Raw genomic sequence first — 17734 nt, 5'->3', positions numbered from 1 at the left:
AATACTCACAAGATAAAGAAAGTAGGAGGAGAAACAGGGCTAATGGGAGGAAAACAAGGAAAATAGTTCAGTATTGATAATTGAAAATATCAAAGTAGAGCTGTCAAAAGGCAGATGTATATACAAGTCTAAAGCTTATCAGCATGATTTAGAAGTCATCAACATATATATAGTAACTAAAGGCATGAGTCACTGTATTTTATTTAGCTCTTTTGGAATTACCAGTACCCGTGAGAAATAAGGAAACCAGAAGGAAACACAAGGCCTCTCAGACACTGAAATAAAGAGCTTTGGGGCCAAAACATCATATATAGCCTAGTGGTTGTCCTGTAGATTGGCAGCCTTTGGGTCAGGTGTCCAACCAGTTTCAGCCAGATACCAGCTTGGCATCATCACCTGGTGGTTGATGTGGAACTCTTTAGAAAAGAGCTGTGCGTGGTAGATGTTGAGGTTTGGCCATACGTCCAGACAATTGTACTCTTACATAGTCTCTCTTGGCTTAAATATTTTATATTAAGGTGATTGATGTCTTATGAGTTAGCAATATTTCATGTGTATCTTAATCTAATATATGTAAATCAGTATGTCAGCTCTAACTGAAACCTATTTGATTTTTATTTACTTCATTTAATTTGTCTCCAGAGCATCTGGGGTAGCTTAGATCAGGAGCAAATATAGTAAATACAAATAAATAATCAGAATCATGAGAAATATAAAGAAAAGTAGAAAACCAAAGCCAGAAAGTAAACAGATGCACCCTTGTACGAGCCTACATAGTTGCTATAGATGGGTCTCAAATTTAGCTTTAAACTTCTTGATAGCATAAATGAAATGTCATTCTTAACAGAAAAGAAGAAATATACATATTATTCCATAAAAACAGAGTGCTTCCTAGCACTGGTTTCTAAGAGAAATTTCTCAAAGGGGTGTTTACTTAGATTTGGTAGTTAAAATTCCATGGCTAAATCAGTCACAGATTTCATATGGTCACATCTTGTACATGGGATTACCAGATATGGATAGATTAGGTTTGCATAATTTCTGCTGAATATAACCTTGGTTAAAATAATAGTTACGGACTTCCCTGGTGGCGCAGTGGTTAAGAATCCGCCTGCCAACGCAGGGGACAGGGGTGCGAGCCCTGGTCCAGGAAGATCCCACGTGCCGTGGAGCAACTAAGTCTGTGTGCCACAACTACTGAGCCTGCGCTCTAGAGCCCACGAGCCACAACTACTGAGCCCACGTGCCACAGCTACTGAAGCCTGTGCTCCTAGAGCCCATGCTCCGCAACAAGAGAAGCCACCAAGATGAGAAGCCCGCGCACCGCAACGAAGAGTAGCCCTGGCTTGTCGCAACTAGAGAAAGCCTGCACCCAGCAACAAAGACCCAACACAGCCAAAAATAAAATGAAATAAATAAATTAAAAATTAAAAAAAAATAATAGTTAACTGTAAGTAACTGGATAACAAGACCAATTGTCTGATGTGTCTCCTCTTCGTATTTCTTATTTGAAATAAGGTCATTTCAAAAATGAATAGGAGACTTAGTTTTCTCTCCTTTATGGCCAGGGTTGTGCATCTGGTTTATTTAAGAGTGATTTTGCATTGATGTTCAAGTTTAAAAGGAATAGGGGACCAAAGCCCTGACTTAGGAGGTTGAAGATTATCTGATCTAGCAGATTATGTCTACCAGCTTTGATTCACTTAGTAGTATGGAAGATGTCATCTTTGTGTTCACATTAATAACTAAGCAAGTACAGAGAGCTTTTATAACTTAATATATAACAACTCATTCTTGTCTAAAGAGTCAAACTCAAATAAGTCCATTATAGCTACAGGTAGCATACGTTGCTTTTGGCAGAATTCTTCACAAGATCGTGGTTAATTACAATAATGTCATAATTATACCTGAAGTCCTCTTATCAGTTGTCTTAAATGGCATCATGCTCTTATTCAACCTGTGTTTTTCACTCATGCATATGTCAGGAGTATTTTCAAGAATGCCAATGATGAGAAACACATTTTCCCTTTCGTAGAATGTAAATTATATTCCACAGGATTCTTTTTTTTTTTTCCCACCTGGCATATCTGCATTTTTGCTTCTTTGGAGGCAGAGACTTTACTCATGTTCCATTTCCCTCCCATAGTAGTAGACCACCCATTTTTAGTTGAGTGTCCAGCCACTACAACAAAGACGATACATCCCAGTAAAACAGGAGCCTAGCAAACCTACATCTGTAGTCTGCTAATAAAGACACTAGCATATAGTTTTAATGAACAAGTCCTGCAAACCGATGGTCTCATGAGGAATAGGTTTGCAACTTTGAAAATATAGTATAGTTTCTGTCAGACAGTAGACAAGTATCAGAATTCTACATTCGGAGCAGGCTTTAACACTCATGTGGCCAAAGATCTGCATCTAGTGCCTTAAAAATTTTTTTAACAAATAAAATATAAATCACTCATGAGCCCAACACTTTTTTAAAAAAATGAAAAATCATAAACAAATTTCTTCCTTGTTCCGGCTTTCTCAACACCCCCCTGCAAAAAGCCTATTTTCCCCACAAAGCTAACATATATCCTCTTATATTTAGATATATAATATGCACAATGCTTACCTGCATGTGTTCATGTGTACCTACTTTATATTTTTCAAAACTGAAAACAAACTGTTCTACAGCTTGTTTTTGTTTCTGTCATTTAATAATCATTGACGTCTTTTAGGTCCGTTCATGTAGCTCTGTCTCGTTCTTTTAAATGGCTGCAAAGTGCAAATTTTTTTTTGTACCATAATATATTTAAGCATTTTTAAATTGATGTATATTAAGGTCATTTTCTAACTTTTTGATATTTCAAATAATGCTGCCATAAACATTCTGATAACTATCTTTACTCATACTTTTGCTTCTACAGCATGTAGTGTCTGTGTTTGTTTGTTTGTTTGTTTGTTTGTTTAATTTATTTTATTTTTGGCTGTGTTGGGTCTTCATTGCTGTGCGCGGGCTTTCCTGAGTTGCGGCTAGCAGGGGCTACTATTCGTTGCGGTGCGCGGGCCTCTTATTGTGGTGGCTTCTCTATTGCAGAGCACGGGCTCTAGGCACGCGGGCTTCAGTAGCTGTATCATGCGGGTTTGGTAGTTGTGGCTCGCAGGCTCTAGAGTGCAGGCTCAGTAGTTGTGGTGCACGGGCTTAGTTGCTCTGCGGCATGTGGGATCTTCCCAAACCAGGGCTCAAACCCGTGTCCCCTGCATTGGCAGGCAGATTCTTTCTTATTTTCTTTATTTACTTATTTACCTATTTATTTATTTATGGCTGTGTTGGGTCTTCGTTTCTGTGCGAGGGCTTTCTCTAGTTGCAGCGAGTGGGGGCCACTCTTCATCGCGGTGCACAGGCCTCTCACTGTCACGGCCTCTCGTTGCGGAGCACAGGCTCCAGATGCGCAGGCTCAGTAGTTGTGGCTCACGGGCCCAGTTGTTCCGCGGCATGTGGGATCTTCCCAGACCAGGGCTCGAACCCATGTCCCCTGCATTGGCAGGCAGATTCTCAACCACTGCGCCACCAGGGAAGCCCCGGCAGGCGGATTCTTAACCTCTGCACCCCCAGCGAAGCCCTGTGTTTTTTATTTTAATGGGTACTATTGAACTACTCTCCAAAAGAGTCGTACCCATAAATATCTCCATGATATGAATGGAATTACTCATTTTGTTATACCTTCTCCAGGATCGTGATATGCTTTTTAAATTTATTTAATAAACAGAACTATATTAAGAGGTATTGCTCAAGAAGGTTTGGGATTTTTGTCATAAGACTGTGAAGCCAAAGGAAGTTGGGAGTAAATCTTCTTTACAGAACCATACTATGGGTATGCACATCCCCAAATCTACCCCAAATCTACCCCAAATCTCGGTATTTACTTTAACAGCCAGCTCCATGTTCTCCAAGAAGCTAGTATTGAGGGTTTGGGGTTTTTTTTTCTTTCTTTCTTTTTTTATACAGCAATAGATTTATTTATAATCAGACCCCGTCTTCTTCCACATCATGTCTCAGAAACCTGGCCAAAGTCTTTTTGCGTGAGTGGGGAAGGTGAGGCCCACTTTGCCTCGAAGCTAGGCCAGTTTTTCAACAATCTATTGATAAGAGAAGGGGGAGGACTTTTATTGAAGCAGTCAAGCAGGATCCTTCAGCAATAACAGACCTTCCACTCTGCGTCAGTTTTCTTATCTCTTTGATCATAACCATTCTGGTTATGGATAATAGGTATCCTCAAGAAGGAATTATGTAAAGGGTTAAAGTGTAAGGTACCAAGCCTGAAGATGATGAAAAGCAGGAAGGTTCTAAGTATAATGTTTTATTGTTCTGGCCTATCATGTAAAAATGTCACTGTCGTTTCCCCTTGATTTATCCTACAAATACATACTTATAGTGATGTTTTTTATTTAAGTTAATGTTACCATATTTAGAAGAATAAATGTTCACTGTGAACCTCCTCCTCTCCATCCCCACCCCCACCCCCAATCACTGTAACTAACTCTAGCAGCTTATCCCATCAATCCTTATATTTGGGTTTCTAAAGGTAATTGTCTCTATTGTCAAGTAAGTAGAATAAATAGAAGTCAAAAGCTACTAAATAATAGCAGACATTTAGACAGACTGCTCGTGGAGTGTTAGAAGGGATTTAAGCACAGAGGCTTATCACATACCAGGGAGCCAAGTCAGGAGTGGAGAGTCCAAGCTCTTATTGCTTGATAGAGGAGCACAGCGACTGTATTTGTCTTCTCTCTCTCTTTTTAATGTACCATAATGTCAAACCCAGGTGAAAAGCCAACTTATGGGAATTTTGACATTAAGTACCCCAGGCAGTACATTCTAAGAATGAAATTATGATTGTTGGGGCATGTGCTTCAGAGAGTCTCCTAGGTCTGCATTTGACCTACAGCCTGAGGTTTCATGTCCATCTTTATTTTGTAAAGAATCTATCTGTTGAAAGTTTACTAAAGTCTAACTAGGATCGTTATCTAAAATTTCTCTCCTGTGCCCCCGCCATGTGTAATATTATATTTATGCAAATTGCTCAGGGATTAGTGGTAATTTGGCAGAAACAGGATCTTTAGACTATGAAGCTCCACATAAAGGCACATAGTGGATGACAGGAAAAAGCAGCAGCATTTAAGCAGTGTAAGAAGGTTTGTTGCATTAGATAAACTTACTGTTTTAGGAATTGAGGTACCTGGGGGTATATATATTTATTTGGGAATGATTTGTAATCAGTATTTTAAAAGATGGGAAATTTATTTAATTAATTAATTTATTTTTTGAATTTTTCAATTTTATTTTATTTATTTTTTTATACAGCAGGTTCTTATTAGTCATCAATTTTATACACATCTGTGTATACATGTCAATCCCAATCGCCCAGTTCAGCACATCACCATCCCCACCCCCCTGCGGTTTTCCCCCCTTGGTGTCCATACGTTTGTTCTCTACATCTGTGTCTCAACTTCTGCCCTGCAAACCGGTTCATCTGTACCATTTTTCTAGGTTCCACATACATGCGTTAATATACAATATTTGTTTTTCTCTTTCTGACTTACTTCACTCTGTATGACAGTCTCTAGATCCATCCACGTCTCAACAAATGACTCAATTTTGTTCCTTTTTATGGCTGAGTAATATTCCATTGTATATATGTACCACAACTTCTTTATCTATTCGTCTGTTGATGGGCATTTAGGTTGCTCCCATGACCTGGCTATTGTAAATAGTGCTGCAATGAACATTGGGGTGCATGTGTCTTTTTGAATTATGGTTTTCTCTGGGTATATGCCCAGTAGTGGGATTGCTGGATCATATGTTAATTCTATTTTTAGTTTTTTACGGAACCTCCATACTGTTCTCCATAGTGGCTGTATCAATTTACATTCCCACCAACAGTGCAAGAGGGTTCCCTTTTCTCCACACCCTCTCCAGCATTTGTTGTTTGTAGATTTTCCGATGATGCCCATTCTAACTGGTGTGAGGTGATACCTCATTGTAGTTTTGATTTGCATTTCTCTAATAATTAGTGATGTTGAGCAGCTTTTCATGTGCTTCTTGGCCATCTGTATGTCTTCTTTGGAGAAATGTCTATTTAGGTCTTCTGCCCATTTTTGCATTGGGTTATTTGTTTCTTTAATATTGAGCTTCATGAGCTGTTTATATATTTTGGAGATTAATCCTTTGTCCGTTGATTGGTTTGCAAATATTTTCTCCCATTCTGAGGGTTGTCTTTTCGTCTTGTTTATGGTTTCCTTTGCTGTGCAAAAGCTTTGAAGTTTCATTAGGTCCCATTTGTTTATTTTTATTTCCATTACTCTAGGAGGTGGATCAAAAAAGATCTTCCTATGATTTATGTCAGAGTGTTCTTCCTATGTTTTTCTCTAAGAGTTTTATAGTGTCAGGTCTTACATTTAGGTCTCAAATCCATTTTGAGTTTATTTTTGTGTATGGTGTTAGGGAGTGTTCTAATTTCATTCTTTCACGTGTAGCTGTCCAGCTTTCCCATCACCACTTATTGAAGAGACTGTCTTTTCTCCATTGTATATCCTTGTCTCCTTTGTCATAGATTAGTTGACCATAGGTGCATGGGTTTATCTCTGGGCTTTCTATCTCGTTCCATTGATCTGTGTTTCTGTTTTTGTGCCAGTACTATATTGTCTTGATTACTGTAGCTTTGTAGTATAGTCTGAAGTCAGGGAGTCTGATTCCTCCAGCTCTGTTTTTTTTCCCTCAAGACTGCTTTGGCTATTCGGGGTCTTTTGTGTCTCCATACAAATTTTAAGGTTTTTTGTTCTAGTTCTGTAAAAAATGCCATTGGTAATTTGATAGGGATTGCATTGAATCTGTAGATTGCTTTGGGTAGTATAGTCATTTTCACAATATTGATTCTTTCAGTACAAGAACATGGTATATCTCTCCATCTGTTGGTATTATCTTCAATTTCTTTCATCAGTGTCTTATAGTTTTCTGCATACAGGTCTTTTGTCTCCCTAGGTAGGTTTATTCCTAGGTATTTTATTCTTTTTGTTGCAATGGTAAATGGGAGTGTTTCCTTAATTTATCTTTCAGATTTTTCATCATTAGTATATAGGAATGCAAGAGATTTCTGTGCATTAATTTTGTATCCTGCAACTTTACCAAATTCATTGATTACCTCTAGTAGTTTTCTGGTGGCATCTTTAGGATTCTCTATGTATAGTATCATGTTATCTGCAAATAGTGACAGTTTTACTTCTTCTTTTCCAATTCGTATTCCTTTTATTTCTTTTTCTTCTCTGATTTCCGTGGCTAGGACTTCCAAAACTATGTTGAATAATAGTGGTGAGAGTGGACATCCTTGTCTTGTTCCTGATCTTAGAGGAAATGCTTTCAGTTTTTCACCATTGAGAATGATGTTTGCTGTGGGTTTGTCATATACGTCCTTTATTATGTTCAGGTAGGTTCCCTCTATGCCCACTTTCTGGAGAGTTTTTATCATAAATGGGTGTTGAATTTTGTCAAAAGCTTTTTCTGCATCTACTGAAATGATCATATGGTTTTTATTCTTCCATTTGTTATTATGGTGTATCACATTGATTGATTTGCATATATTGAAGAATCCTTGCATCCCTGGGATAAATCCCACTTGATCATGGTGTATGATCCTTTTAATGTGTTGCTGGATTCTGTTTGCTAGTATTTTGTTGAGGATTTTTGCATCTATATTCATCAGTGATATTAGTCTGTAATTTTCTTTTTTTGTAATATCTTTGTCTTGTTTTGCTATCAGGGTGATGATGACCTCAGAGAATGAGTTTGGGAGTGTTCCTTCCTCTGCAATTTTTTTTTTTTTTTTTTTTGCGGTACGCAGGCCTGTCACTGTTGTGGCGTCTCCCATTGCGGAGCACAGGCTCTGGACGCGCAGGCTCAGTGGCCATGGCTCACAGGCCCAGCCACTCCATGGCATGTGGGATCCTCACGGACCGGGGCACGAACCCATGTCCCCTGCGTCAGCAGGCGGACTCTCAACCACTGCGCCACCAGGGAAGCCCCTTCCTCTGCAATTTTTTGGAAGAGTTTGAGAAGGATGGGTGTTAGCTCTTCTCTAAATGTTTGATAGAATTCACCTGTGAAGCCATCTGGTCCTGGACTTTTGCTTGTTGGAAGATTTTTAATCACAGTTTCAATTTCATTACTTGTGATTGGTCTGTTCATATTTTCTATTTCTTCCTGGTTCAGTCTTGGAAGGTTATACCTTTCTAAGAATTTGTCCATTTCTTCTAGGTTGTCCATTTTATTGGCATAGAGTTGCTTGTAGTAGTCTCTTAGGATGCTTTGTATTTCTGCAGTGTCTGTTCTAACTTCTCCTTTTTCATTTCTAATTTTATTGATTTGAGTCCTCTCCCTCTTGATGAGTCTGGCTAATGGTTTATCAATTTTGTTTATCTTCTCAAAGAACCAGCTTTTAGTTTTATTGATCTTTGCTATTGTTTTCTTTGTTTGTATTTCATTTTTTTCTGCTCTGATATTTATGATTTCTTTCCTTCTGCTAACTTTGGGTTTTGTTTGTTCTTCTTTCTCTAGTTCCTTTAAGTGTAAAGTTAGATTGTGTATTTGAGGTTTTTCTTGTTTCTTGAGGTAGGCTTGTATAGCTATAAACTTTCCTCTTAGAACTGCTTTTGCTGCATCCCACAGGTTTTGGATCGTCGTGTTTTCATTGTCATTTGTCTCGGTATTTTTTGATTTCCTCTTTGATTTCTTCAGTGATTTCTTGGTTATTTAGTAATGTATTGTTTAGCCTCCATGTGTTTGTGTTTTTTACGCTTTTTTCCCTGTAATTCATTTCCAATCTCATAGCATTGTGGTCAGAAAAGATGCTTGATATGATTTCAATTTTCTTAAATTTACTGAGGCTTGATTTGTGACCCAAGATGTGATCTATCCTGGAGAATGTTCCGTGCACACTTGAGAAGAAAGTGTAATCTGCTGTTTTTGGATGGAATGTCCTATAAATATCAATTAAATCTGCCTGGTCTGTTGTGTCATTTAAAGCTTGTGTTTCCTTATTTATTTTCATTTTGGATGATTTGTCCATTGGTGTAAATGAGGTGTTAAAGTCCCCCACTATTATTATGTTACTTTCGATTTCCTCTTTTATAGCTGTTAGCAGTTCCCTTATGTATTGAGGTGCTCCTATGTTGGGTGCATATATATTTATAATCGTTATATCTTCTTGGATTGATCCCTTGATCATTATGTAGTGTCCTTCCTTGTCTCTTGTAACATTCTTTATTTTAAAGTCTATTTTATTTGATATGAGTATTGCTACTCCAGCTTTCTTTTGATTTCCATTTGCATGGAATATCTTTTTCCATCCCCTCACTTTCAGTCTGTATGTGTCCCTAGGTCTGAAGTGGGTCTCCTGTAGACAGCATATATATGGGTCTTGTTTTTGTAAACATTCAGCAAACCTATGTCTTTTGGCTGGAGCATTTAATCCATTCACGTTTAAGGTAATTATCGATATGTATGTTCCTATGACCATTTTCTTAATTGTTTTGGGTTTGATTTTGTAGGTCCTTTTCTTCTCTTGTGTTTACCACTTAGAGAAGTTCCTTTAGCATTTGTTGTAGAGCTGGTTTGGTGGTGCTGAATTCTCTTAGCTTTTGCTTGTCTGTAAAGCTTTTGATTTCTCCATCGAATCTGATTGAGATCCTTGCCTGGGTAGAGTAATCTTGGTTGTAGGTTCTTCCCTTTCAACAGTTTAAGTATATCGCCACTCCCTTCTGGCTTGTAGAGTTTCTGCTGAGAAATCAACTGTTAACCTTATGGGAGTTCTCTTGTATGTTATTTGTCGTTTTTCCCTTGCTGCTTTCAATAATTTTTCTTTGTCTTTAATTTTTGCCAATTTGATTACTGTGTGTCTCGACGTGTTTCTCCTTGGGTTTATCCTGTATGGGACTTGCTGCACTTCCTGGACTTGGGTGGCTATTTCCTTTCCCATGTTAGGGAAGTTTTTGACTATAATCTCTTCACATATTTTCTCTGGTCCTTTCTCTCTCTCTTCTCCTTCTGGGACCCCTATAATGCGAATGTTGTTGGCGTTTAATATTGTCCCAGAGGTCTCTTAGGCTGTCTTCATTTCTTTTCATGCTTTTTTCTTTATTCTGTTCCACAGCAGTGAATTCCACCTCTCTGTCTTCCAGGTCACTTACCCATTCTTCTGCCTCAGTTATTCTGCTATTGATTCCTTCTAGTATAGTTTTCATTTCAGTTATTGTATTGTTCATCTCTGTTTGTTTGTTCTTTACTTCTTCTAGGTCTTTGTTAAACATTTCTTGCATCTTCTTGATCTTTGCCTCCATTCTTTTTCCGAGGTCCTGGATCATCTTCACTATCATTATTCTGAATTCTTTTTCTGGAAGGTTGCCTATCTTCATTTCATTTCATTGTTTTTCTGGGGTTTTATCTTGTTCCTTCACCTGGTACCTAGCTCTCTGCCTTTTCATCTTGTCTATCTTTCTGTGAATGTGGTTTTTGTTCCACAGGCTGCATGATTGTAGTCTTCTTGCTTCTGCTGTCTGCCCTCTGGTGGATGAGGCTAAGAAGCTTGTGTAAGTTTCCTGATGGGAGGGACTGGTGGTGGGTAGAGCTGACTGTTGCTCTCAAGGGCAGAGCTCATTAAAACTTTAATCCACTTAACTGTTGATGGGTGGGGCTGGGTTCCCTCCCTGTTGCTTGTTTGGCCTGAGGCAATCCAACACTAGAACCTACCTGGGCTGTTTGGTGGGGCTAATGGCGGACTCTGGGAGGGCTCACACCAAGGAGTACTTCCCAGAACTTCTGCTGCCAGTGTCCTTGTCCCCACGGTGAGCCACAGTCACCCCCCTACCTCTACAGGAGACCGTCCAACACTAGCAGGTAGGTCTGGTTCAGTCTCCCCTGGGGTCACTACTCCTTCCCCTGGGTCCCGATGCACAGACTACTTTGTGTGTGCCCTCCAAGAGTGGAGTCTCTGTTTCTCCCAGTCCTGTCGAAGTCCTGCAATCAAGTCCCGCTAGCCTTCAAAGTCTGATTCTCTAGGAATTCCTCCTCCCGTTGCCAGACCCCCAGGTTGGGAAGCCTGACATGGGGCTCAGAACCTTCACTCTAGTGGATGGACTTCTGTGGTATAAGTGTTCTCCAGTCTGTGAGTCACCCACCCAGCAGTTATGGGATTTGATTTTACTGTGATTGTGCCCCTCCTGCCGTCTCACTGTGGCTTCTCCTTTGTCTTTGGATCTGGGGTATCTTTTTTGGTGAGTTCCGGTGTCTTCCTATCGATGATTGTCCAGCAGCTAGTTGTGATCCTGGTGTTTTCGCAAGAGGGAGTGAGAGCATGTCCTTGTACTCCACCAACTTGGTTCCTCCTCCACCATTCCAAATTTATTTTATTAAAGAGAGCCATCAGGGTGGTAGCAAGTCCGCCTCAAGGGAACAAGAAAGGCATTCAACGTTTCCATCTATGGACAGATGTAGAAAATGTGGTATACAGGTTTAAAAAGGAAGAAAATATTATTCAGCTTTATAAAGGAAGGAAATTCTGATACTACGTGCTACCACATGGATGGACCTTGAAGACACTGGTACTAAATGAAATAAGCCCGTCACAAAAGGGCAAATACCATGATTCCACTCATATGAAGTACCTAGAGTAGCCAAATTCATAGAGAACGAAAGTAGAGTAGTGGTTGCCAGCGGCTGGGGGAGAGGGAAACGGGGAGTCATTGTTTACTGTGTCCAGAGTTTCAGTTTGGGAAGATGAGCAAGTTCTAGAGATGGATGGTGATGGTGGTGGCACAACAGTGTGAATGTACTTAAATGCCCTTGAACTATACCCTTAAAAGTGGTTAAATGGTAAGTTTTATGTTATGTATATTACCCCAATTTTAAAGAGTTTCAAAAAACTTTATTTACAAAATGCATATAACTTGGTCTGATGTAATTATTAACTCAGTTTATTCCGAGTTCTAAAATGTGATTGACAGCCTCTAATCACTAAATAACAAAAGTTTGCTCTATTAAGCTAACTCAGAGTAATAATGGAATAGAAAGTGTAGCTTTCATTCGTCTCCAGATTAATGCTTCCTGACCTCCATTTTGTAACACTCCAGCTATCTCAAGGAATATCGTCTTTAAAGTACATGCTATATTGTACCTTTTGCCACCTGCACAAGAGCCTTACTTGTTATTCAGATCAAAATGATCTTTAAGGGTGTTCATGAGTAAGGAGAACTGTAAGCACAAGTAACCCATTCACTTTATTCCCAGGATGCTCTGACCTGTTTTTACAGGTGGCTTATGGTATAGAGAGTTATCGTCCTTTAGGCAAATTAATTATTTCAAATAATAATGCTACAAAATAAATATTTAGCCTTCTAAGACTGAGAAGAATTTTAGGTGGTGTTTCCTGACATTGATGTATTAACTGAGTTTTATAATTTCCCAGATTGGAATTAAATATATAGAGATTTAACATTTTATAGTTGCTCGTTTTTAGGTTTTACCAATATTTTATCTTTTTTCCTTCATAGCTGTAAAATTCTTTATAAAGGTAACCATCCCCTAGCCTATTTCTTTTGATAACCAGAATGTGGAAATTGTTTTTTTACTTAAAAAAGTATCAGAAATATTTTATCATCCCTTGATGTGAATAAATGAACTCGTTATGGTACTTACACATACGTTATCAAGTAAAAGGTTACCTTTTCCCCCTACATTTTTATTGGCAGTATTGTAAATTGCCCGAGCTTTTTGTTTTATTGTTTAAAGAACATCTGCCTTTTTGTGCATGTGTTAACATTGCCAATTATTTATAAGCAAAAATCAAGAGAAAGTAATTCATCATATAATAAAGTTTTCCTCCATTTCTTTTTAGGATATTTTCTTTTCTGGATGTTGTTACCTTGTGTCGCTGTGCTCAGGTCTCCAGGGTAAGAATGGCTGACATGATTACAAGAGCATCCCTTGCTGACATTAATGATAATCAGCTTCTGTAGTAGGCCAACTATTTACTTCAGATGGTAGTTGTATGTTATGTTTCCAAGGTTGTGGTTTCACCCATGGGATACCCAAACCCATGTTAATTATACAGTGGAATTCTACTATATGTACTATCTCTAACTTTAATTTTTTGAAATTCTTGACTATTTGTATAATACAAACAGAAGAAACATTTTCAAGGAAAAAGCACTAAACATGCAAATTAAAAGAATAGGCTTTACTCAGAACTGTAGTAATACAGTATTTCATTATGTTTCCCTTATTCATTTTATGTACATACATGGAAGGCTCTTGATATCTCCCTATATTTTTTTTCTCAGAAGGTTATAGCTAGAATTTAATTTTTAAGGAATTGTAGAGCAAACCAAATTCCATTCTCAAAGTCAGTTTCTGCATTACTCTTACTTATCCATTTTTGTCAATTGACATTACTATGACAAAACAGTGAAACATAATCTTATTGCTGCCACTAATATTAAGAATAGAATCTCTGTTGTGGGAAAATGGCTTTATGAATCATTCATAGTCTCTTTTGTAATACAGATATGTAATAATAAAATGAATGAGTACATACAGTTATCTTTTTATAAACTGGACAATGGCTTTTTGATGTTTAACAAATACTTATTGAGAACCTACTATGTACCAGGTATAGTCCTAGGTGCTGAGTATGTAATATGGTTATATGACAATACTCAGCATCAGAGTATTGTGCTTACCTCTGTTAAGTGGACCCAGGTTTTCCTTCAAATTTCCATCACCAATTTCCTTTAAAAAAAAAAAAAAACCCACAAAACTTGCCATAGAAAATCCACCTCATCTTGCTAACTTTAATGTAATTTCTACATCCTAAAAGCCATACTAAATCTGTATCTCAGCTATTTAAGAAACAATCAGGCCTATTTTGATGATTTCTATTCATGACAGTTCTGTTCCTGGTACCTGAGTGGTTACCCTAGTCATGGCTGGTACAAATGAGTAGGGTTTCTTTTTTGTCTCCATATGAAGCTGAGGTCATCATTGAGAAACAAAATTCCCAGACCAGTGTCTTAACCTGTTTGGTTGCAGAGTCTCATCTCAAGAATGTTGATTTGAGTGAGTTTTAATTGTTGTTTTCATGTTCAGGTTCCTCTTCCTTCTTAATGTGTTTTAACTTAAAAGGAAGCACAATGCCAATTTTCATTAAATCTGTACAATTGGAACATCAGTAGTTAGCCTGTTCTTCTCTGTACTTGAAGTATTTAGTTAATTTGCTTTAAAAAAAAAAAAAAAACTCTAGAGAGGAACCTGTCATTCCTAATTTTACTCTCACTTTAGCATGTGTCCTGCTTGCTGAAGAAAGTAGTATAAGGAAATGAGAGGTATCAAATCAGAGATACAGTTAGCCCAAGAATCTAGTAAACATATGATCTTTAAAAGTTTTATCTCTTGTCTCCCATGGAGCCATTTAAGAAACTGTTGGAAAAATATGAAGCCACAAAAGGAAAAGTAACATTGAAATCCTGAGAAAACCTTAAAGATTTCTATAATAATAACTTTGTTTACCCTCATACCCCTGACATCTTTCTTACTGATTGTGTGATAGTTACCTGGGGCTTATAAGTGTATCTTCAATTTCCGTTTTAGAATTTCAGTATCGAATCTGTGTTTTGAATTGTTGTAGTAAGAGGTAATATTCTAAGTTTATAACTTAACAGTGTTAAGACTTCTATTTACACTTTAAATTTAGTAGGGAAAACGTTTAAAGGCTTTCTGATTAAAATACAGAACGATCCGCAAATGGTTAACTCTTAGTGGAGTCATTTTTCACCTTATCCTGAAAGGTTGAAAATCTTGGAAGCTTTCTTGCCTCCCTTTAGGTAATTAAAGAAATGTATGAGAAGTCTTAAAACTCAGTGTTTAAAATTACTACTGAATCAAGTTGGAGGGAAAGATGACCAATTGAAAAACATGCCTGAGTGAGCAAATTGGTAATGAGGAAAGCATTAAGTCTCTGTCACGTATACTGAGAAATGATAGTGTCTTTTGTAAAACCCAGGTCACCATATCACAGTTTTGGGTCCAAACAAGTGATGCTATGAATAGCATATTTTTATTGAACATGGCATATGTATTGAACACACTACATTCAGAGTGCCGTCTTCTTTCTTTGGTTTCACACTCACCTCGTTCCTAGTTGAGGGATAGAGTAACAGACTTGCTTTTCATTAGCTGGATTATTTCATTTGGAGATTGGAAACTCAAGTTAGAAAACAGTTTCCAGCTATGATACGTACCACAACCTGTTCTTTCCCCAGCCCGCTAACATAAGATCTTTCGTAGCTACTAATTTCTGTACCCACACATTTATGAGATAATCTACTTGGAGAATAAAGTATGAATCAGAAATAAGACTCTGACTTTTTGTGAGTTAATGTTGGAGGTGCTAAGAAATTTTTTGGTCAATTTCAATCATTAGTAGGTTGAATTGTGAACTTGAATTTTGCTGGCTTTTCCCCTTCATTTCAGCTTCTGTTCATTCTGTCTCTTCTTCTTCAAAATAGGCCTGGAATGTTCTGGCTCTGGATGGCAGTAACTGGCAGCGAATTGACCTGTTTGATTTCCAGAGGGATATCGAGGTATGACTGTGTGGTGTGTGACCCCATCTCTCTCGTTAGAATGTAATTGCAGCATATAGGACAGATTAGCCCCAACCACATAAATCTCCTTTCCCTGGAGAGAGAGACTGTTCATTTCAGCGCATCTGAACTTCATGGGAACTTGCAATTTTCCCAAGAACTGGTTCAGTTTTTGAGAATGAGCAGAATTATTTTACTGAAATAATACTAAGTTATTTAGTATTAATAGGACTCAGAAATTTTTGTTTATATTTTTGTGGTGGAAATGTGAACCTTTGTTTGCTCTTTTTAAGGAAGTCTTTTCATATTTGTTTATTTAAAAATAAGTGGAGGGCTTCCCTGGTGGCGCAGTGGTTGAGAGTCCGCCTGCCGATGCAGGGGACGCGGGTTCGTGCCCCGGTCCGGGAGGATCCCACATGCCGTGCAGAGCAGCTGGGCCCGTGAGCCATGGCCGCTGAGCCTGCGCGTCCAGAGCCTGTGCTCCGCAACGGGAGAGGCCACAACAGTGAGAGGCCCGCGTACCGCCAAAAAAGCAAACAAACAATGTGGTGGCTTATCTTTTTTGTACACCTGTCTTCTTTTTTTACAGGGCCGGGTAGTGGAGAATATTTCAAAAAGGTGTGGGGGCTTTTTACGAAAGTTAAGTCTTCGTGGTTGTCTCGGAGTAGGAGACAATGCATTAAGGTAAAAACATAGCTATCGATTAACTGATCTTCTTGACTGAAGTGAAGAACAACACCGAACACAGCACTGTCTCACCCAGAAAAGGCTGGAATAGTTTTCATATTCCTAAGCTATTCTGAACCCAAATACACGTTCACTGCTTATAACACAAATATCCAGTAGTGGGATGTGTGGTTTTGAGAATAAAACAAGAACAAGTGCTCCCCCAAAAAAGCCAGATTCCCCATATTATAAATGGTTCGTTTGGAGCCTTGGGTAAATTTTTTTAAGTTTGTTTACTCGAAGTTAGGATAATTTTAACTTTGGTTGACAAAAAGATTGATGTTTAAAAGTTTATGGTTGAGGGCTTCCCTGGTGGCGCAGTGGTTGAGAGTCCGCCTGCCGAAGCAGGGGACACGGGTTCATGCCCCGGTCCGGGAAGATCCCACATGCCATGGAGCGGCTGGGCCCGTGAGCCATGGCCGCTGAGCCTGCGCATCCGGAGCCTGTGCTCTGCAACGGGAGAGGCCACAACAGTGAGAGGCCCGCGTACCGCAAAAAAAGAAAAAAAGTTTATGGTTGAAAAGTAATTTATTCGTAATTGTGAACAACTTTTTGTACCAGTAATATCCATTATTACCACTATTGGTATCTTCTATTATTTTTTTAATGCCGAGAATTGTGCCTGTTTTACCTCAAACCCTTTACTTTCTTTCCTGTAAAGGACCTTTGCACAAAACTGTAGGAACATTGAAGTACTGAATCTCAATGGGTGTACAAAGACTACAGATGCGTAAGTATTTTGTTTTAGAAGGGTAAGTCATAACCTCTTGTGTCCTGCCTATACTAGCTTTTAATGCAGACTACTAAATATATTTAGCAAATTTCATTTTGGTTTTATAGAGGAAAGATGTTTAAATTTAGAAATGGAATAAGATACTTATTTTAGAATTTGGCGCAAATTCTGTTTTGATATTTAAAAGAAAACTTAAAATTGTAGTCAGTGAATGTGCAGTAGGGAATACTAATATAGGACTACTTATATTTCAAGAAGACACTAGTAGCTGTCATTCAAAAGACACATAAACAGGTGATTCTATAAAAAGATGTAAAGTCTTAAACACAGCTTAGAGTAATCAATATAGAGAGTGTTTATTAAATGACTCTTTAAAAATACAGTGTCTCATGTCAGTCACAATATAAAAGAAAGAAAGCATAATCCTCCATCCTTTAGAGTTTACTGTCACAGACCCAATAGACATAGAAGGTAGACATAAAAAACATTCAGCCTAAGGATCTATTGGTAGTAACATGTATCAAATAACATTAAATATTATGTAGGGAAATTGTTGCCTATTGGAAGGTGAAGATGTTTACACAGGGAGTGGCCAGGATTAGT

General features: G+C 38.2%; 1 protein-coding gene across 4 annotated transcripts in view; it reads left to right on the top strand.

The window, feature by feature from the left end:
• The window catches only part of FBXL20 (F-box and leucine rich repeat protein 20), a gene marked incomplete at both ends in the record, with an annotated part of 94675 nt that overhangs the window by 50245 nt on the left and 26696 nt on the right, over positions 1–17734 (top strand). For all 4 annotated transcript variants that reach the window (XM_079725212.1, XM_079725211.1, XM_079725210.1 and 1 more), the window contains 4 exons: positions 12930–12984; positions 15598–15672; positions 16262–16356; positions 17060–17128. In XM_079725212.1, the coding sequence (XP_079581338.1) occupies positions 12930–12984; positions 15598–15672; positions 16262–16356; positions 17060–17128 (294 nt within the window). The remainder of the gene's footprint in view (positions 1–12929; positions 12985–15597; positions 15673–16261; positions 16357–17059; positions 17129–17734) is intronic.

This window comes from Hyperoodon ampullatus (assembly GCF_949752795.1).
Source record: "Hyperoodon ampullatus genome assembly, chromosome: 19".
Taxonomy (NCBI): Eukaryota; Metazoa; Chordata; class Mammalia; order Artiodactyla; family Ziphiidae; genus Hyperoodon; species Hyperoodon ampullatus.
The sequence above is the reverse complement of the archived record's forward strand: the minus strand, read 5'-3'. Positions and strand labels throughout refer to the sequence as shown.